At 36.7% G+C, this 22,631-nt stretch overlaps 1 protein-coding gene across 5 annotated transcripts in view; it reads right to left on the bottom strand.

The window, feature by feature from the left end:
- LOC136749350 (immunoglobulin-like and fibronectin type III domain-containing protein 1) overlaps positions 1-15,762 on the bottom strand; it is a 40,752-nt gene extending 24,990 nt beyond the window's left edge. For 2 of the 5 annotated variants that reach the window (XM_066703561.1, XM_066703564.1), the window contains exons 1-10: positions 15,658-15,729; positions 14,012-14,056; positions 4,929-5,015; positions 4,443-4,493; positions 3,755-3,874; positions 3,249-3,388; positions 2,876-2,975; positions 2,744-2,785; positions 2,150-2,195; positions 1,685-1,868 (exon numbers count right to left, since the gene is read on the bottom strand). In XM_066703561.1, coding sequence (XP_066559658.1) covers positions 1,685-1,868; positions 2,150-2,195; positions 2,744-2,785; positions 2,876-2,975; positions 3,249-3,388; positions 3,755-3,874; positions 4,443-4,493; positions 4,929-5,015; positions 14,012-14,024 — 783 coding nt within the window. In that variant the 5' untranslated portion in view covers positions 14,025-14,056; positions 15,658-15,729. Of the gene's footprint in view, positions 1-1,684; positions 1,869-2,149; positions 2,196-2,743; positions 2,786-2,875; positions 2,976-3,248; positions 3,389-3,754; positions 3,875-4,442; positions 4,494-4,928; positions 5,016-14,011; positions 14,057-15,657 lie in introns of all 5 variants that reach the window. The other 3 variants (XM_066703565.1, XM_066703563.1, XM_066703562.1) reach the window with 3 other exon arrangements.
- Between the last annotated feature and the right edge of the window lie 6,869 nt (positions 15,763-22,631).

Genomic DNA, 22,631 nt, shown 5'->3' with positions numbered 1-22,631 from the left:
TTTGGAACATGGGCTGTCACTACCTTCACAAAGCGGAGTGTTCTTGTTTCAACAGAATATGTGTCTTATGTTGGCAATCAGCAAACAATTAATGTTTTCCATTTGTGCTCGGTTCATTTCCACACTACTGTAAAAAGAGCTGTGTATGTATTGTATACAGGAGTGTGATGAAGCAACTTGGCTTTACATCACGAAGATAGGAAGTTCCAATCAAAACAGTTGTCAGTGTTCTTATATAAACGATTCTTTCTTATAAAACGTTTTCAGTCATAATAGCGCTAACATCCTCTGTTGGTAGATTTAAAGTGTAAGTCTCTAATTGGTTATACCAGAGAACCATTGTGTATCGAAATATTGTGGTGGAGTTTTTTTACTTCTTCACCACATTAATATATACTTCTTCCTTGCCGTTGGCATTTCTGTTTGGTTTTTCAATTTGCATGGCAAATAAAAGCATCCCATTTTAGATTTTTGCCATTGTTTTGCATGGTGCCACTTTATGAAGCCTGGACTACTCTAGATTATTACAAAGAAGGATTAGGCTACTTCCTGTCAAAGAGAACATAGTTTTAAGTCTAGAATGGGAAGGAGTAAATTCACCCATTTGATATAGTGATAGCAATGAGTGGAAGGCTGTAAGGAAAGAAGGCAAGTTAATGAACTTTATTGATACGAGAAACAGTTGATGGTAGTTGAGGGGATGTTAAAGCAGGGGAACTATAGGACCCTATCAGGAGAACTGTTGCCCACATGAAACTGAACAACAACATGCTTTTGAAGGTTGCTGGAGCTATTGCTGATAGATTCCTCTTTCAGCTGCTACTTCACAGAGTGTAGAGCAATCCTGACTTTTAGATGAAATGCTGAAAGCCTCAAACTTTCTCTCAAAAAAGGGATTATCATTGAGTCCAGTATAATCATGTACTTCACAGAAACCATCCCTATATTGATGCAAAGACCCATGCATGCTGAATCCAGAAATAAAATAATTTCCCCCCAAAATATATAAATGAAAAATAATAAGAAAATGTTCTTTTAATGATGGTCCTTGTCCACTACTTCATAAGTGAACCTCATAGTTTATGGTTATTTATATTATAATGATATAGTGTTAACATGTTGGGTAGTTATAATGGCAATATGCGGTGATGTTTGACTACTGCCTTGCATTTTGTTTCTTTCTGGATACAAAGTTCTTAAATATTTGCCTTGTGAAAAACTTGGAAATGGCAAGACAATGGAGATGATATGGCAGCTACTGTGAATTGGAATTCTTTCTTTTGATGTCACTTGATACATCAGTTAATTTTCTTGTTGGCTTTGCACTCTGTTTTAGCTTTATCTACCTCGTATCTACCTCGTTGATCAACGCCCACCCCAATATTTGGCATAACTCTTCAGCTCCAACTGGTTGACGTGACAGGATCCAATATAGTATAACAAGTTCATATATAATATATATATATAATATAATAAGTTCAGCTGATCATTTGTCTCTTGTCAGGGAAGAGGCATTTCCAAACGGGAGCCAGAGCCACTCCAGGGCAGGTTTGCAGAATTACCCAGTTTTCTCTAGCTATTTTACACAAGCTGCTGTCACCCCCCCCACCATTCCATTGCTGGTAGAATCATTCCACATGATCATTAAACTGCAGTGCTATCCCCTTCAAGATTGCGTGGGTACCTTAGCTTGCTCCTCCTCTCTCTCCATCTTCATCTCGTTCAGTCTCTTGAGCATGCCTCTGAAGTCAGTGATGCCGTACTCAATGCAGATACGCTCATAGTCTTTCTTGTCTGAACTCAGCAGGATCTCCCACACTTTCTCGTCCATAACCTTCTCTTCCTTTGCTTCGGGGTCTTTTGAGACACTAGAGCAAACCATAGAATATAGTTTGTCAGCTCACAATTATTTCTAAAATTTTTTCCCACATATTCCTTTGGAAGCTTTAGATCCCATATTTTTACATTTTAAAGTAATCCCCACAGATTAATAACAGGAGGGTATGTTGGAGCTCTTACTGTGCTAATAAGATTGGGTAGGAGTGTGCCATTCTGGTGACATTTCTCAGCTGAATTTCATGTGCACAAGCTCATTGAGCTGGTTCTGTAATTGACCCCACAGTAATGTGTTAAATGGGTAGAGGCCTACCGTTTCCTTAGCAACTTTCTGAACTCTGTTGGGTCCTTCCTTGTGGCTATGAAGAAAAATAAGGAAATAAATGTTAATATATTTGTGTCTGTGTATCTATAAATATGTATCAATGTCAATAGTCGTTCGTCAGTGTATTACAAAGTTTTTATCATAGGTTTCCTATAGTTTCACTTCAGTAAGAGTAAGTATAGTTATTTTCACCTTCATATGCCATCTTATAGAATAATGATTGTGTTCTGCTTACTGATTTTATGTACTGTAACGTTCAATATGAAGTGATTTCTAGTTAACTTCTATACATTTAAAATGATCCTGATTCACACATTGAATTTCAAGACATTACTTGCTTCAGTAGATGCTTTTTCATTTCCATTCAAGAAGCTCTAATTTCTGGTAAATTAACTTATTCTGTTTTCTCACACACAATTTCTCACAACCACTTATATAATATTTAAAAAATGTTTGTTTAAGATGCATTATCTGTAATCAGTTCTTGCCATAATTAGTCATTTTCAGTTCTGTTTTTTTTTTTTGCTTCACTTTATACCACCATCCTCTGAATTCAGTTTCTTTACTCAAACAAAGACTCACCCTCATTTTCCTCCTGGGGCATTGACTTTTTCTTAAATCCAACTGAAAGAGAGAGTAGCGGAGCTCATGTAAGAGAGGTTAGATACACCAGACCACCCCTAAAATACCAGATTCTACTGTAGTATTTCTCACTTTCGATTACAATCAGGCCAGCAGTGCAAACAGCTTCTCCATAGTCGTTGGTAGCGTAGCATTTGTAGTTGTCTGCCTCTTGTCCAGTGAGCTTGATGACCTTATTGAGCATCAAGAAAGAGGAAAGGCTGGGTCACTCACGAGTGTGAGAGTGTAATTCTAATGGGGAATCACAGGAATGCTGCAACCACGTACTGCACAATTACATTTGATGTGTTTTTTCTTATGATACTTGTATGCTGAAGAACAAGTTTGTACAAGGTTGGTATAAACCAAATTGGTCCATCTTATTTTTACTACGCGGTTGAGCCATGACTTGTCATATTTTTTCATGATGCTCTGCACATCCTTAAAAGAAACAAGGATAACTCACTTGTAAAGCATGTTCATCTGTGAATTTGTCATAAATCATCTTGAATTTATTGGGATCATCCATGGTTCCCTTTACTCTCTTCCAGGTTACCTCCGGTTTTGGGTTCCCTTTCACAATAGCCTTGAATGTAGCTGTTTTTCCTGTAGAGGTTGACACAGACAAAAATATTAGCCAAAACTCATAGGACTGAAGGAATGGATGCATTGCAGCAGCTTTTAAATTCTTCAGAATGCAGTTGTATATCATTAGGAATTGGCAGAGCAAGTTTATTAACATGTACACCATTACTGTTCTAGTCTAATGTATAGATGATTAATGATGCAGACTTATGTGTACATTTATTGTATAGTGCTTTGAAATTAATTAAATTTGAGAAATGTTAATTAAAATAAATCCACAGAAGAGAAAAATAATGTATACAATACTAACATTTAAGAGAGGAAAAGTAACATCTTTCTTCACTAACAACTGGACCTCTGGGTATAAACTGAATGCTTCTCACTTACCTTCCTGTATGGTTAATGCGATGGGTTTACGTTCAAAGTCGGGGAAGCTACATCCATCTGGGAGTTCCTCTGTGAACTGGGTGATAATTACCCCTGTTTTGGATCTCCTTTTGATTGCATCTTTTGAATTTGAGGGTGGAAAGAAAAATAGTCAAACAGAGCCCAAGTTGATGCTTTCAGTCTGGCCTTATATTGGTCATCTGTGAAATGGCATCTGTACTGTACTAGGCCCTTTCATGTTTGCTTGTAACATTTGTAAACTAAATAATTTAGTGTCTTACTAGCAAGTAGGAGTGGATTTTCTTTTGGTCACATAGCTCAAACAAGACTCAATTTACTCTTTGTAGTATGTGTTTGTGTTAAACGAATAAAGGTAAAACAGCTAGTCCAAAAAGGCTATGGTGAGGTAATACAGCTGCAGCCATAGTCAAAACCATTAAACCTCCACACAATTAATAGCTTTCTCTTCTGTTTTAATGAAACCACATTGCTCAGAACCTTCTGAATGAAAAGATAAATACCCTCCACTCTCTCCCTCTGTATCTCCTCCCCGCATGTATGTATGTATGTGTGTATGCCTGCGTGTGTGTGTGTTACATAATATAAAGTATAAAATATACATTTTGTTTTACAAATTATAAACCGGCAGTTATTTGTTTTCTTGAGGATGTACACTCTCACCCCCTACCTCTTTTCTTTACTGGGCTGCCTTGTCCAGTACTATTTGAATGGGTAGGACCTGGGATTTTAGCAGGTAAAAGCATGGTAAGCACATGGAAGGAAGCAAAGAAAGCATTAGTCATGAGGAAAGCATTTGCAGAGCGTTGTGAGGGGAATTTTGAAATAGCAGGCCTGGATGATTAAATGATTAAATGCTCAGGGTGGATTGCTCAAAAAAGATTTAAATGCATAATGAATTACAGAAATTATTACAGAAAATGTGTACATCCTTGTTAAAGGTAAGGATGATAAAACAAATTATAAAGTGGCCAAGGCCAAGGTGAAAGAAGGAGTGTGAGTGAATTAAATATTAATTACATTAAATATGAATGCTATGACACGTATTTGATAGCAGGAGATACATTCATGTTTAAATATTTAATTACCCACTTAAAAAAATGCATTTCTGGAAAACAGGTTGAATATAGTACAACGTAGTTGAAGTTCTCCTTACCCTGCCCTGAAGCCGTTCCATTGGTTATTTTTGATGTCTTCATTTTTGGAAACTGGGATGCTCTCAAGTGTGAGCAATTCTCCGGAGCTGCGTGGTAGAAAAACAAAAAATTCTCAGTGAGGAGTCATTCAGTGTGATACGTGTACGTAACCCATTTTCTCTCATTTGCACCGAGTTGTTAAATTCGGTCTGCTGACTACAGGAAATCATGTAATATGTTCTGAGAGAGGCTATTGGAAACATGTTCTAGATGAATGTTAAGCCAAAAAAACTATGAAAAACTCATCCTTAATCTTCCAGAGTCATATTCAGGAGCCGTCATTTTAGTGCATTTGATATCAGTGAGCACAGAATCACCAGGGGTAGGCAAACCAGGAAATTGCCTGGGGCCCCGAGTTGAAAGGGGGCCCCCAAAGACTAAAATGGGGCCCCAGAGGGACAACTAAACAGAATCCACAGTAGTGTCCGCAACACAAACGTAAAAAGTTCGCTACCGGAGAAAACAACATCAACACCCCCAGCGCTCTCCCTGGAGAAAACACCATCAGCACCCCCCCAGCGCTCTCCCTGGAGAAAACACTGTCAGCACAACCTCCACCCCCCCCCACACCGCTCTCACCAGAGAAAACACCGTCAGCACAAATCCCCTATCCCCCGCTCTCACAGGAAAAAACACTGTCAGCACAGCACCCCCCTCCACACACACACACACAGGAAAAATTCAGCCTAGGGCCCCTACAGACTTTAAAATCGCCACTGGGAATCACTGTACTACACTCACACATTCAGTAGGAGAAAAGTGGGTTATAAACACAGATAAGGAAGTTATAGGCCTAACAATGTTCTAGATTTAATATGAGAATGCAGGAACAAATGTGAGTCTTTGCTTATGTGCATGAGTTTATTTTACTCCACAGAGAACTGCCACCTTGTATGAAGTAAAACTAAGAAGGTGCTTTACTCTTTGTGGACGGTAGATGTCACTGAAGCCACACTGCTTGATTAGATCTCTTTATTATTGTAATCACATGCATCTAGGTCAGTGGTTCTCAACCCTGCTCCTGGAGGACCCCCTACCCTGCTGTTTTTTGTTCCATCTGAGTTCTCAATTACTTGATTGAACCCTTAAGTGAAGTAATAATTTGCTTACATTTGACTTTTAAAAACTGATACAAAGTTGGTTCCTTAATAAGATAATAGTTCCTTATACAATTTTAAACTTAAAACCCCATCTGTTTAAAATAATGCAAAGGCTTAGTATTAGTAATGAGCAAAGTATTAGTTAAATTAAGGGTTCAATTAAATACTTGACAAGTCAATTGGAACAAAAAACATCAGGGTAGAGAGTCTCCCAGGACTAGGGTTGAGAACTACTGAGCTTGTTAGAATTCTTCAAGCTGTTTTTATGTGCGGATGTGCATGGTTGTGTAATGGTCCACATATAGCATAACACGGACAATTTGAATTAAAATATTCCATTTAGGAAAGACAAAATACAGCGACAATCTGAATATATACATATATTTGTAAAATAGATATTTCAGCAACTAGTGTTCTTTCTTGTATTGTCGCAAGTAACAATTTGTTCTTCTATTTATTGTGCATTGTCCTCTTTTTCAAACAAAACAAATTTTAAACAAAATAAAAATTTAAAATAAAACATTTGTGCACAACCCCCCCACACACATACACTAATTGCTTCTCTCAGTGTTAACTCTATAAGCAGATAAAGATGAGGATGATGGAAAATAAATGTGGGCTTTATCGCCAAAAAGCCGCAACTATCCATTTCTGTCAGCTCATCAGATATATTCAGTGTGACTGCCGGTTATCACAGGTGGTGGCTCTGCTTTGCACTCCTAATTAGGCTTTGAGACACAGTGTGGTTTGCAGCGTGGAATATTAGCAGGGGCGGAGGAACGAAAGGACAGTTTGTTTTCAAGAGCTTTCCCCAGTCAACAGCATATGACATTAATCTGTTGGCTTCCGCACAAAACTCTGAATTGAGGCAGTATGTCTTCTGAAGGAATTTAATGCTGACATGTTTAATGTAAACCCTGGACTGGGTGAGGTCCGTACTTAATGTTACTTAAGGTTAATGGGATGGTGCAGGACAAATTAGCTTGGGCCCTGTGTCAGAGCTGCAGAATACCCTAATATATAGAGCAATGTGGATGTGACCCTCCCTTTTTAGATGGTCCTGAAGGCATTATTCCTGTGAAAATATCTGGGAAAGTTATAAAACTTCAAAAGTAAAAAAAAAAATTAGGGTGCAGAGACCAATTGTAGGTGTTTTGTCTGTGTCTGTGTATTGTTGAACATTGTGCTTAATTAAGGGAATTCATGCACATTAAGCCAACTAGCTTATGGAAAAAAGGGCACATTTCTAAGGTGAAGTTTTAATTTAATCAGCTCAAATGACTAATACTTCTTTCATATACAACTACAAATTTTAAAAGGATAAACCCTAATCTAGTAGGATCTCAATATATCCTTAGGGTCATAGTTTTAGTGCAGTCGAATTCCTGCACTATCGCTAATGTTAAAAATGCAGCAGATCTATCCCAAATCACATTTTCAAAAAATTGTTCCTGGTCACAGTTTTAATGGATAAAAATACACAAGTGTGTCAGTCTTGAGAACAACATGTAACTTATTACCAATGAGAGATCAATAGACTAAAATATCTGTTTGTTTATAAAGCCTTCAAAATAGAGACTTGGAACATGCTGTTTTATATCCACTAATAATGCAGTTCGCTTGTAGTAGATTTAGATCTCTGTCATTTTAAGCTATAAAATGATTCCATTGATTGTCACGTTTCTTTACTTTTTGCAGCTTCAACTTTATCGAGCACCAATTTATTCAGGAGCTTAGACTTCCAGTTGTTATCTAAACTGAATAAAAATGTCATCTTTTTGCATTGCTAGTATATTTTATTTAAATCTATGATTGCATCTTACATTCGTTTACCTTTTCCCTGGAATAATTATACACGTAATGCTTTGCTGCATTTTCTGTTGAAGGTTAATGTAATTCTATGGCAACTCATGTCTACAGTAGTGTTTAAGCATATGAAAACCTCCTTTTGTCATTTATTGCTATTACCTCCTCTGTATATTTGACCTGGAAATATGTCTTACTCATTAACTAATACAAATAAATAAAGCCCTAGAATTAATATATTGTCCTAGGGTTATTTAAAACGGCCAATAAATAGACATCACATTCTAGGGATCATCGTTCTTTAGCGAGACTGTTGCCATCTTCAGTTAGTGTACCTTGGACTCCCTTTACATATGATAGGTCACATACCTCGTAAAAATAACACATTATAACTGTGTCAAGATCCAAGTCTCAGCTGGCATGTATGAAAAGCTTACTGATAACTGATTGGAAAAAATCCTTTCTCTTTTGCATACCTCTTCATGTCCTCTATAACAAAACATTGTTTTCCTAGATTCTCCTGGCAAATATCTGGAGGACAGGAATACCATTATTTATAGAAGCTAAAGTAAAAATCAGCCAATATGGGAAGAAAAAAAATACTACAAAATGGTTATTGTATTGTGGAAGGTAGGTCATGAAAATCACAGCAGGTGGCAACACTAGGAACAAACATTGGCAGGTAAACTCTGCTGTACAACTAACAAACAATAAAAAAGAATTAGATTGAATGTGCATTGCTGCTGAGAAGAACGAAGCTTTTCAATTGCATCTCTAGGCTGCCATGATTCACAGCTTGTTGGCTACAACTACAGCTGAACTTCAAGCCTGTCACGGAATGGCTATGAAGAACTGAAGTTTAATTTGTTCTTCCATTCATCTCATTCATCTCTCCTCTCCACTACTAACCCTTTAGTCCACCATTGACAGAGATTGTGATGTAGTGCAAGCTCCTTTTGAGTCCCTATAATTTTTGGTGAATCTCAGAAGCAGGGGTATGTTCTCAGGCATTAACTGTACACAGCTGAGTTTGCCCTGCTCTTCTTCAGACGCACATGATCTGCGTCCTGATAAGGAGGGAGCATCCATTCTCTTGTATATACACACTCTTCTTTCTATCTCTGCGCAATCTATGAACTGATGCCAATCTTGCCCTACTTCAGCTCTCCCAAGTTTATCTATGTGTACCAGATCTTTCCCAAGAGGCCCTTTTTCTGGCTCCCAGTCTTTAGATCTGACTGCACTGTTCATAGCTGTCAGATGATATCTCTGCATCTACCAAGTGCTATAATAACCTGCCCTTTCCACCTTTGTTAACCTGGCACTTAATTCTAAACTGGAAGCAGTCTATCTCATCCAGACACTTCACCTGGGTCAGGGACTTGATGCAAAACCACAGAGTGGAATACAATACACATGCCATCTTATTTTATGCAGTTGGACTACCTTCAGGGAACACAATCTTCTTTAAGATAATGGACCTCTGCAAGCAGCTCTTTCAATACTGATTTCTTTATCTACATGTTCACTAGTTCCAGTCCAAGTTGTCGTTCCGATTTGTACAAAATGGGAAAATAAAACATTGTAATTATTGATTGTTAGGCAGTTGGGTACATAGAATAGAAAATTAGCTGTTTTTGCTTCTTAAAAATCCAAACAAACAGAACTGAACAGAACTGTTTAAATACTAGGGAACAGAACTATTGGATTTCTGCTGTTACATGTTATAATGTTTGTAAATTTGATACATGTCTGTGTATGTCTCCATAGAGACCGTCTATCCTTGCTTATCCTCTACTGTTGAATGAAAATGAGTCCCACAGCCTGTAAGAGGCACTTAGTGGAGAACTCTGTGACACTTGAGAAGAGAGGAGTGGGGAGAAACCACACTCTAGGAATGTGAGACATCTCTGCAGAATAAAACTGCATTAAAACAATTACAATCTGTTGAGTCCTTTAGGTGGGTCATTGGGATCACGTCTTTTCATCAAACACTGTTCATCACCGGACTCAGTTCATCACCATTTTCCATATTCATCAGCAATATGCATATTCAGTTACACATTACACACTCTCTTTTGATATAGATCGAATATACCTTAATGTTTTATGATTCCAAAACAGACTTTTAGACCGGCAGTTGTTTTTCAATGTACATATTCAATTCAGTAAATAAATACGGAAGGTAATTTGTCCAAACATAAATAAATAAATAATCTATATATATATATATATTTAGATTTCATTTTTTATTCATCTATGTATTTATTTTTAATTTTGGCACAACAACATTTTATAAAAGGGAAACAGAGTATTTAACAATACTGAAAAAACACCCACACAGGTCCCCTTCGGTTAAAGTAAGTGTAATTCAAAAAGATGCCCAAAAGAGCAGTTTATTCACACAATAGAATACAATGAATAAATAGGTCAGATAAACGGAGGAGGCAATAACATTAAAAACAGTTTAACACTAGCTGGTGGATAACCACTGTGCGGCTTTTGCAGTTTAAAAGTAAATCTGTGATTTTCTCCCTCATATCCGTTCTTATATGTTAATACATATTTTAATTAAATACATATAGTGTGTTTCAGCTGTTGACACCTCTAAATTAATAAGTTATAAATACTTTCTGCTCCAACCACCGGACATTCAGTTTATCAGGTAGGCTATAGCCTACTGAATATAATATAGCCGACAATCTGGGCTTTGTAATAACATTAGTCATTGTGAAAGAGTTATAATCGTGTTGATTCCTGAAACACGTCATTTTGTACACATCATTCACATTATTATTATTATTATTATTAATATTATTATTATTATTATTATTATTATTATTATTAATTGTATTAGCAGATTTGTACCTGATTATATCTCTGCCCTGTTTGGCTCACCAAGTTTCTATCTTTCCTGTGGAATTCACTCTTGATCTCGTTGCAAACCCAGGTCTCAGGATCAATGCCTTGATCAGTCACTGTTTGATCATGATGCTAATTGTTTTGTATTAGTGTAAGACACTGTAGTGTTGAAAAGCGCATTTCTAAGCGCTTTCGATTTATGCTATTTTTATAACAGGTTATTTATGTTTAATTGTATAAGTCTGCTAAGATATATGCGTAACGATTTTTACACCATTTTACACAGTTTATTGCTAAAAGTTAATTGTATTATTTATTTTTTGTTTTTTCTGTTTTCTTGTTTGTGTAGCCTATATGCGCACATTTTGATAAACAATTGAAGAATGGCAGGTGATCTCGCTCGTCTGCCTGTCCTCCCAATATGTATAACTTGAATATTAGGTCATGTAAACGGCTTCCTTCACACTGACTACAGAAAGTCTGTGTGACTTGAACGCACTGTGTAGACAAGGGACTGAGTGATGCATTAATTGATAGAAAGGGGAGACATTAAAGTGTTGAAAAACATTAGAACAGCCTAGAAACAGACTAGAACTGCCATAACTGCAGGATTTGACAAGTCTGTTTTGGAATCTAAATCAAGACTTTTGTGTGTAGTTTGTAACTGAATATGCAACGTGCGAAGAATATCCAAATTGGTGAAGAACTGACGCTGGTGATAAAATGTACTCCTTGATGAAGTTTTCGTGATGAAAAGACGCAGACCCATATATATCCTATATCTTTACTTAAGAAATATATAATTTAAACATTTTCAAAAATACTCTTAACTTGAAAGAAAAATTACTTCTCAAAATAAAAATTGTGTTCTATAGAGTTAGAATCTGAGCAATTGATTTATTTTAAACATGTGGCATTGATGATTTGTGTAACTGCAATCAATGCAGGCAAGAGTTCTAGATTAATTTCAATGCCTGCTTCCGTGATTTGAATATTGTCACTTTTAGGTTTTGATTTCCTATATAATAAAAGTCAAGGAAAGTAGCAAAGTGATTATAGCAAAGTGATTATGGCATTCTTTAATCTCAAAATCAATAACCAATATTAACATTCAGCATTCAAAACGAATTGTTATTGTATCTCTTAAGGGTTTGATCAAAAGTAGGGAATGATTAATCACTTCACATAGTATTGGTTCTCTCTCTTCCTTTTTGTTATAAGAAAATATATACACTAATGATCAAATGTTTTAGAATACCTCCATCTTGCCAGTTTTTATTGAAATTGATGCAGTTTAATGTCTCAATGTACTCTGAAATTAAAGCATAGAACAAATAAACAATTGGAGATAAAAAATAAATCATGGAATCGTTTTGTTTAACAAAATTTAACCCCTTAAGCTGACAAACCCCTCTGGTACCTGTTAAAGGACTCCAAATCCATGTGCTTCTCTTTAATCCCATGTGTGCTCTTCAATGTTGTGTTGTTTGCCAAGTGTTTGGTATCCCATGAAAGCTAAGACTGTCAGCTTTCTAACGATGATCAAAACAAGACCATCCACGTTTTGGTAGAAGCAACACACACCCGTAGAGACCTCAAAATGTCAGGATGGAAAACTGAGTGATCTGTGACCGTCTGAATAAGACCAACCCCAACCCTCCCCCCCAGAACAGACTGTGTGTTTACCCCCTGGGCTCTGAATGATGGCGGGCAACACAGCAACTGTAAATCGGATGTGTTTGAGAATGAAACACGCTGGTATCCAAGAGAATAAGCTTTCAAACGGTATGTGCATTGTAAGATTTCAGTATTACTTCTATGCACAGGAGCATAACATAACATAACATGCTTAAGAGTGTGTAGTAACAGAGTATATAACTCTGAAACGTACATTATTTTTCAGTTTTTGGTAACCTAAACTTTTTTCTTAACCTCTGGCCGTTTTCCGCTTACCTTTGTACCATTTCAGGTTATTCACTGGACTTGAACTGCTTAACTTTCAATAAAAACTAGATGGGAGTGTTCTAAAACTTTTGACCGGTAGTGTATATATGAATAAGTTTTTTTCATTCCCATAGCACTTCCCCAAGTGTGAAGCAATCAAACATTTTTACTGATGTGATTAAGTAATAAAGGTAAAGTAATGTAACTATAATGCATATAATGTATCATGGATAATTGACAGTAGGGTAAACACATTTTTTTCTTGATTCATCAGGAGAGAATGAGGGATATTATTGTTGATCTGTAAACCAACAATGAGCAGAAGTTATGTTAATTATGTTAATTAAACATATAATTGTTTAGCATGAGATATGCATTAAGATCAGCATTATGTTTAAAGCCTATGGATTTTACTAAATAGATATTGACAGTACTCCTTATGCATTTAGCCTAGAAAGCAATGTATGTTTTACCCAAGGGGAGAGATTGATTGCTCGTTAAGATGAATGATGAGCAGCACATCACAATAACATAATGATTGAAAACAAACCTTAATCTAGTGATGTATTAAGTTATTAAAGCATGCAAAGAGGCACAGCAGATGGTTAAAGTATCAGTCAAAATAAAAACAATAGTGCACGTTCTTTACCTATGTGTGCCTCAGATTAATTGCCTTTAAAAACTTGTCTGCATGGAGTATTAGACAAGCTGTTAGTGCTCATGGGTGTGAAGAATTTATTCTATGTTTGTCATAATTTTTGATGTATAAATATATTTATATTTTCTCTTAAATGTCACTGCTGTTCATAAAATGCTTTTGACAGGTGCCTGGTAACATACTTGTTACATGTAAAAAAAGCACATTCATCTTGGCTTCTGTGCTTGCCAGCCCAACATTAAAGCAGCAAGAGGTTAAAACAGGAGGAATTTATTGACATGCACACAGTTATGATCAGCCAGTCAGGCAGCTGTTAGGTATAGCCGTACACACTACTCCAGCTGTTGGTGTGATCCCTTATTGTTAATGCTCTGTGATCCTCAAACGCCACACATGACTGCATAGAAAAGAGGACATGGCAGTTTGCAGATTGCAGATTTTAACCCCCAACCCCAATATACAATGTGAAAATGATAAGCTTATCTGAAAATGTATTCAACAATACTGAGAAATCTTTTTTGTTCAGATTTATTTCAATTTGTGTGCAACAAATCTACTAGACGTTGTGTTTAATTTGGAGAACTATGATTATTATTAGTTGGAATATGTTTGTTATATGTTTTTGGGTGAAAAGTGTACAGCATTGATGGAATTGCATTTCTTGTGTACTTACTAATCTGATACATTGGTATGTCCCACGTGTTGCAGTGTCACAAAGCTGGGAGTTCAAGGAGAGCAGCAATGAAGACATGTTTTGGGTCTGCTCAAATTCCTGACTTAAATCCTAAAGAACATCTGAGATTAACTTTCACAAAGCACCAGAAAAAGACTATTGAAACAATGAGTGAAATGCAAACTTACACATTTAATTAATACAATTAATACAATTTTGTGTGCCTTTAATATTAGAAAAAATGTATTCAATCAGTGTCAGCAAATATCCAGTGTATTTCTTCCATCTGTATTGTTGCAATCCTACTGTCTTCAGTTAGTTACATTAGAGTAGTTTGAGCTGACATATTTTACAGGAATAATCAAATTCAGATCAGAAAACAATGTGCTTTGAATATGCTAATACAACTATTCTGGGGTAAAACATTTATAGAAGTAGCCACATGGAAAAAGCAAGGTGAAAATGCCCAGCATAAAATGTTTAATTTAGTAATGCAGAGGATTTGTTGTCATCAGGATTTAGTGAACGTCTCTGAAGGTATTCAGGTCTGGCTGTATAACTTACTCAAAACTGTTTCTGGTGACAACTTACTTTGGCATTGAATACATACTTGCTGACTGCATTTAGTGCCAAGTAGATTATGTCCACACTTTTAAATACGATAATTGACAGCTTGATATCATAATATCTTGATGACAGCATAAGTGGGGTTTTAAGAATGAAGTTATATTCTTGCATGCACAAATTAAGAGTAGACTGATTTCCTCATGCATTTATTCCCCAGCATTTACACTAACTTCATAATAATCTCTTCTAGGGGAAAAGAAATCCAACATTGTCAAGGAAGCCTTTGTTTTGTTTCCTAACATTTCACTTGGGAATCTGTGTAGTCTTGGGTCACATTCTGAACCTGCAACTTCTATAGTTAGCTGTCACCTTGCAGCCCCACAGCAATGACATCATGCCACCTGACTACACCACCCAGCCCTGTGAAACCCCAGCCCTGAAGTTCAAACTGAGAAAACACATCCCCGTAAAATGATTTCATGCTTGATCTTTGAAAACATGGCTGTGTACCCAAGAGCATTCTATTAAAGCATCCACACACATTCTGCAAATAAATATGTATAACAAAATCAATATGATTTGCTAGTTTTGGTTTATTTTATTTGGTTTGACATTGTATTGTTCAAGGATTTCAGAGCTTCAATTTAAAATAATAATAAGTCTGTTGTTGTAATGAAAATGTAGTTAAAAATGTTCACAGACATTGAAATTAATTGCTGTAAGATTGAAAAACCACAGAGATATGTGCTGTCAAAGAGATGCCATCCAAACTGTGATGTTATGTAGGTACTTATGTAGGTATCTAAATGTATATAGCAATGGTCTTTCTTACATACATATGTATAACTTATAAGTATATACATTTATATACTTTCTGTATATACTTTCCTGGATTATTGTTATGTATCTAAACCTAAAAGTGACAAATTACATATTAAAATTACGGAAACAGGCATTGAAATTAATCTAGGCCAGAAAATTGACATTCAGTGTTGAGGACATTGTTTCACCCAGATTTTTTTTTAATGTTGGCAAATTGATAAACTCCAAAGGAAAGGAATTAAATAAACTTGACTTACCTGTTACCAATTCTCAATGCTCTCGGTGCAGTTCAGCTCTCCCAGTTGCTGACAGTCTGATATTCGAGTGCTGCCTCCTCGTTGTGCTAGCTAATAAATCCTGGATCGACGTGTGCAATCCTTTTTCAAACCCCCTTGTGCTCAGAACCAATGACTGTCAACGAGAGGGTCAACTTCTTGTATTTAGGGGAGGTGGGGCTGGGGTGGGGGTGTGCGAGACAAGGATTATAACCCACCATCCTGAGTTAATTTGCAAATAATCAGGGTGCTTTTTTTTGTTTGCTCTTCTGTAATCAAGGAGGCTTTTGAAATCCGACCACAGATTTATTTTCCATAATATGAGAGCTATTTTTATTTGATGTAATTATTTAATTTAAGCCATTTTCAGATGTTGGCCTGTACTCGTTAATGAGTGTTACTGAAAACCAGCCCAATTTTTGTCATGGAAAACCTGGATTTTGTTTATATCAAAACAGAACTGGGAGTTTATGTTGACCTTTTGCACCTAGTATTGTTAAAGGTGCATATTGGATTGGTAACGCCAAGTAAATCACTGGTTTGCATTTTTGGCTCTTTTCCCCTCTCACTTTTGGACAGCTCTTTAAAACGCATCATCTGAGAGTCAAAAAGTAAATGAATGCTAGAAAATGATAGCATAATGCCGTAACTAATATTTTATATTAAAAATTCTGGCTGCATCAAAAGGTAGATTTTTGACCGTCAGAGGTTCAGAATGCATTCCCAGTGAACGTTTTTAAACCTCGGATAGAACTGATATGTATAATTTATCGGTGGTAGCATCCTACCTAATCATTTAGACAAAGCCATTTAGTATTTAAGTCACTGTTTCAAGCAGGTTAATAGTAATTGTTGTTTCACATAAAATTATTTATTACACATACCCAATTAACATAAATGCTAAAAGAGATTAACAGTAACCCTATGGTTTGAAACTACATATGGACCTTCAACTATTGCATTTACATTTGCTAATAATATTGTTAATCAGTGGCAAATTGTATAATAAATCTCAATGCTCAGTAGAAGAGGTTGTAGGACAGCAAGTAAAGCCTGTTCCAGACACTTCCACACATAAACAGAATATCTTCTGCCAGATGATGCAGCGAGGTACATTTGTCACCATTTATAACACCACCCTTTCCCCCTTGGTAAAGTTTTCCACCAGTGTATTGTTGTTTCCTTCTATACCATCCCCTTTATAACTGTAGCCCTGCTGCTGCTAAGCCCAGACTTGGTGGGAAAATGAGAGAAGGCATTTGTTGATTTAAGCAAGTCATTTTAAAAGAGGTTTTCAATAATATTGGAAGCATATGGTCAAATCCACTTTACGTAAATGTATGTCAATACAAAACATTTATATTCATGTGTTTTGAAAGTTTTGTTTTGTGTAATCTGGATTTAATTTAATTTAATTTAAATGGACTCCATGATTTTATTTTTAATTCTCTACAGCTCTCTGCTATGACATGAAGAGCCCTATACTGTATAGAAATTCATTTGTACTGTAAGCTGCAGAAGGATTCTTCACAGATTTCCATCGACATGATGCTAACACCAGTTTTTTGTATTATATATATATAGTGCAGCCGTTATGGCAGTGTTAATTTCTGTGGAACTCAAACCATATTTCACCATATCCTTGAAATTGAATATTAAGCTGTGGAACGGCCTTTCATCTTTCCTGATAAATTGACTTAAAGTAAATTGGTTTCTCTAAAGAGACATTTTTTTCAATTATGAAAATGCTTCTAATGAGTGGTGTGTCCTGCTATTGATTGATGTTGAATTGCAATGGTTTATTTTTTACTGTCCAAATCATTGAATGTCACACTGCAAAGGAAATGTTAGTGGAAGGGCAGTTTTCAGAACAGATTTTTTTTTTGTACCGTATTGTTATATAATAAAATTATATATTATTAGATAATGAGGGAACCAATTTGGGAAAAGAACACACCCTTTGCAGTTTGCAGCTTCTGCACAAGAGGCCAGGCATGTTTCAATTGTCAATTACCATATAATTGAGTTTTATATGCTTTTAAAAGTTTTTCACCCCTCATTCTTTTGCAGCCCTTGTTTGTGCATTGTGAATTATGAAGCAGCAATAACTAGTTATTCGAGATTATGGATTGACATACATAAATCATAAACATTTGAGAACTTACTGCCAGAAATGACTGTCCCTGACAGTTCAGACTCCTCACTCATTTGTGACATGCTTGCGGAGGAGGTGTCAGTTTCATTAGTACGTGTCTTGAAGGACTGATCACTACCTTTCTGAAATCAACATCAAACTGCAGTGCCCCATCCCAGACTTGATATTTACTGTGCACAAAGATAGCACACAGCTTGAAAATCAAATATCTTAAAAGCATAATAAATAAGTGTGTCGCCAGAGAAGAGATGAATCCCAAACCTGGAAGGATGAATAATGTTGCAGTCGGCAGCATATTGATCGCGAGAATCCATCACTGTAATATCAAGTCCCTGGAGTTACTCAAAACTTTAAAATAGAAAGTTGCATAAACTGAGAAGCTGGGATTGGAGTCTCAAGCAGTGTCCTCAGTAAATGTATTTCTTGTTTTTCAGTACATGGTAAGGAACAACTGTGGGTGTTCTGGAAGTTAACATTTTAAACCACTCCAGTTTTGGGAATGAATTTATACTCATCTGATTAATTTAAGTGTAAGAGCTGGGGTGTGTGTTGCTGTTTTTGTTTAAGATCAGTAGGGATGTACAGCAGTTCATAAGCCACTGGTTTTCAAATTATTCTGAAGAGGAGACCAATCAGCAGAGTTCATCACTATTTTTGTAAAATGATTATTACTATTTGTCAAAAATAAGATTCCAATTAAGTTAATGACCAATTAATATGCTACTCAATGATCTTGAAGACAGTACTTCAGAATTATAACCTTATGATACATTTATGTATTGTTTAACAATGAAATATAAGAAATACAATCCATTTATACTCAGTTATAAATGGATTGCTAATGGATTACTCCATGGCTTGATATCCACATCCCCAGAGAATGAATACATGTGACTCTAAGGAAAAGTATGGGAAGTATTCTGACTTTGATTATTGAATACACAGGCCTCTGAATGATCCAGCTAATGTCTTTTCTCTGAGTGGGTGAACTTGGCAACAATGGGTCAAGGTCTTTACATGAGAAAGGAAGACAGTTGTTTCGGGCTTCACAGAGTTATGTAGCCCAGGTTATGTAATACAACGCACAAGTTTTTTGAAGTAGGGGGTACACTTTGCCTTTTATCTCTTTAGTATTAAAGAGCCAATGTGACAGAGGTCAAGGGATCTTATTTTAGTAACCAGAGAGCCGTGCAGTGTTGTTAAAATGTTAATTAAAGGGTGGGAAAGGTGGTTTGGCATGTGTAGCGCACAGAGATGATCTATGAATCTCAGATGCATTTGAAAGATGCAGTTATATTTGTTGTCATGATGCACACCAACTTTGAGCCTGTTGGATGAGAAGCATGTAAAAATAAAAGGGTGCTTCATTGTTACCTGCCTACCAGTTCAAGAGGGGAAAAAACTACATTGCACCTCATCAAGGTTTTGAGGGACTGATCCATTTCCCAAATAAACATTAGTGCTTTGATCAGTCGTGGTCCCCAAGGCCTTTGGAAATCTCTGGAATGTGGGTTTTAATTGAATGAAAGACTACTAATAGCAGAACAAATATCTTCTAAATCGAAAGCTATTCTGTTTATGGCACGACTCCCATTGCCCGCCTGAACGCTGCCATCTCCAGGCGCTGGGCCAGCCTCGTCTTAGAGTTTGTTGTTACAGTTGTCCGTTTCTTTCCATCGAGGATTGGGGGGTATTGATAATAGCTTTTCTAGATATAGTGTACCCTTCCTCTTTTCTGTTCATTTACCTTCTCCTCTTCATCTCAACCTTGGACTGCCTTTGGGATAGTTAGCAAACTTGTCAAATTTGCAGATGATACTAAAATAGGTGGCTCAGCAGATACAATCTTGGCAGCACAGGCTATTCAAAGGGACTCTGATGATATTCAGTTGTAGGCCAACACTTGGCAAATGAAATTCAATGTGAACAAGTGCAAGGTATTACATGCAGGTAACAAAAATGTCCACTATAATTACACTATGGGAGGAATAGAACTAGATGAAGTAATGCATGAGAAAGACCTAGGAGTCTACGTGGACTCCTCACTTTCTCCATCCAAACAATGTGGGGAAGCAATAAAAAAAGGCAAACAGGATGTTAGGGTATATTGTCAAAAGTGTAGAATTGAGAACAAGGGCAGTAATGTTCAGACTGTACAATGCACTAGTTAGAGCTCATCTGGATACTGTGGACAGTTCTGGGCTCCACACTTCAAGAACGATATCGCTGCTCTAGAGGCAGTTCAGAGGAGAGCAGCCAGACTTATTCCAGGTCTGAAGGGAATGTCCTACTGAGAGACTGAGGGACCTGAACCTTTTCACCCTGGAACAGAGGAGACTACGGGGGGATTTGATTCAAAATCATGAAAGGCATCGACCACATCAAACCAGAGGAGCTTTTCCAGATCAGCAGGACACACGCACCTGGGCACACAAATGGAAATTGGGCTTCAAGGCATTCAAGATGGAAAACAGGAGACACTTCTTCACACAGAGAGGCGTCACAATCTGGAACAAACTCCCCAGCGATGTGGTTGAAGCTGAACATTTAGGAACATTTAAAATCAGCCTGGATAGTATCCTTGGTTCACTTAGTTATTAATGGACATCAAATGAGCACGGTGTGTCGAATGGCCTCCTCTTGTTTGTAAACTTTCTTATATTCTTATGACACTAAGCTCCCTTCTCAAACTGCTGTCGATACAACTAAGGTCTAGGTAACCCTGGTGAAAATGAAGCGCTCAGTATGATGTAACACTTTCACCAGTGTGACTTCAACTAGGCTATATTTCTCCTTCCTCTGTAGCCACCAGCCATCACCTTGTGTTAAAGGCACCCAGTTAATCTGTTGCTGTTGCCCAGCAGCCATGGCCAACTCAAGCCATCCAAACTCAGTAGTACCCAACCAATTGCACACTGCCCAGTTGGTACAGTTCAGTATGCCCAACCTGTGCTCTGAGTGGGATCTTTAAAGTCATAATAAAATCTTTCACCAAAGGTGGAGCTTACCCACTGTTTTAATGGGAAATATGTGAATTGTACACAGAGAATGACAGACAATATGTATTTTTTATGTGTGTGTGTGTGTGTGTGTGTGTATATCTATATATATATATATATATTTTTATATATATATATATATATATATATATATATATATATATATATATATATATATATATATATAATATAATTTGTATATATGTGCATAGCATTGCAGCTGCTAAAAACAATCTTGTCAGCTGTGGAAGAGAAAGAAATGAAATCTGGTTTTGCACTTGGCACCAGACATGACTTCATCGTGACTTGTGCCACCACCACTGAATGACTGGGATGGGTATTTTAAGTAATGCAATAAAAGTTGATGTTTGACTTCTGACCTTAGACTGGAGTTAGTCATGGGATGGTGTGAGTCGGGATTCCTGTTGGAACTTGAGAGTCCTGTGTGACATGCTGAGTGTGACAGTCACTGCAAAGTGAGGGGCTCAGGCCAGGCACAGAGGAATCGAAGGAAATCCTGTTGTTTAATGACAGGTCACAGCCTTACACTTGAATTTATATAGACTCTCTCTGGGTAAGAGTCCCCACATGAGACCCTTGTAAACATTTGACTGTTTGAAATGTGGAGGAGTGTATGTTGGTCTTTTTGAGTTGGTCTGTGAGCGTGTGGCCTGATGGATTTAGAGGTGTTGAACCAGCCATCATACGATACCTAATAAAAATTCCTTGAATTTAATGACATGCATACAGTGTGTTCGTTGCTGCATCATTTCACATCTTTACTAATAGTTAATGTAGGCCGTGTTTTTAGTGTGGGTAAACTGAAAAGCAAATAATAGCTAAGTATTTTTAATTGTTAGCCTGTTTCGTGTTTGTACATGCTTATTTTTATGTGTGCTTTACTTTTTTATATGTGCGTCACTTCACTTAGTTCAGTCAAAAAAGTAAAGTAAAGAGACATTTCTCCAGATGGTCACAATTTATGGCAACTTGGATGTCAATGCTTTATATAGCCTAGTTGTAGAAAGCAATTCTGAAGGTTGATTTGATAAAGATTTGATGTGTTTATTTATAGCATGTTCTATTCAATGTTGTTTGTTCTGCTGCATGGGGGTGGAAAAAATACTTTATATTTTTTCTTTAGTTTTTGATTTTGTTTCTCACTTTTTAACACTTTGTCAGTTCAATTTTGAATTTTGTAAGTCTCTAAAACACCTAGAGGGAATATTCTGTTAAAAACCTGCAAGATACAGCCGTATCATGGATGTTTTTTTCTCTCAACATTTAATACAAACCATAAAGAAACACAGATAAATAGCTTCACATATTTAGTTACCAGCAGGATTGACCTTTAATACTGTGCAGACAGTAATATTGGTAATGGGAGGAAGACCTTGAAAACAAATTAATCTGATATACAGCAGGAAGAGGACAGCATTGTGCATGAGACAGAAAAGGTGAAACGATCAAAGCTAGTTTCCTACTACTCAATACAATTGCACAGATTCAGTTCTATTGCAGAACCTGTGGTTTAGGAGTTCTCATTATTAAAACCCATTATTAGTGCTGTGGAGAAAAAGACCCAGAGAGGAAAATTGATTGGGAAAGTTGGTATAAGTTAGGTTAAATAAGAAAATGGCCATGTTTCACGTGGTGGGACATGCTAGAAGAGAGCTAATCCAGACCATGGGAAATGTATTTGCATTTCCATGGAGCACTTTTCTGAAGGGTGCCAGTCTCTCCAGGGCAGGTTTTGTTATTGAGCAATGTCATCTTCCTGCCCGCTGTGGCACTAATACCCC

Source organism: Amia ocellicauda, chromosome 5, assembly GCF_036373705.1.
Source record: "Amia ocellicauda isolate fAmiCal2 chromosome 5, fAmiCal2.hap1, whole genome shotgun sequence".
In the NCBI taxonomy this organism is placed as follows: Eukaryota; Metazoa; Chordata; class Actinopteri; order Amiiformes; family Amiidae; genus Amia; species Amia ocellicauda.
This window is presented reverse-complemented; position numbering and strand designations above follow the sequence as displayed.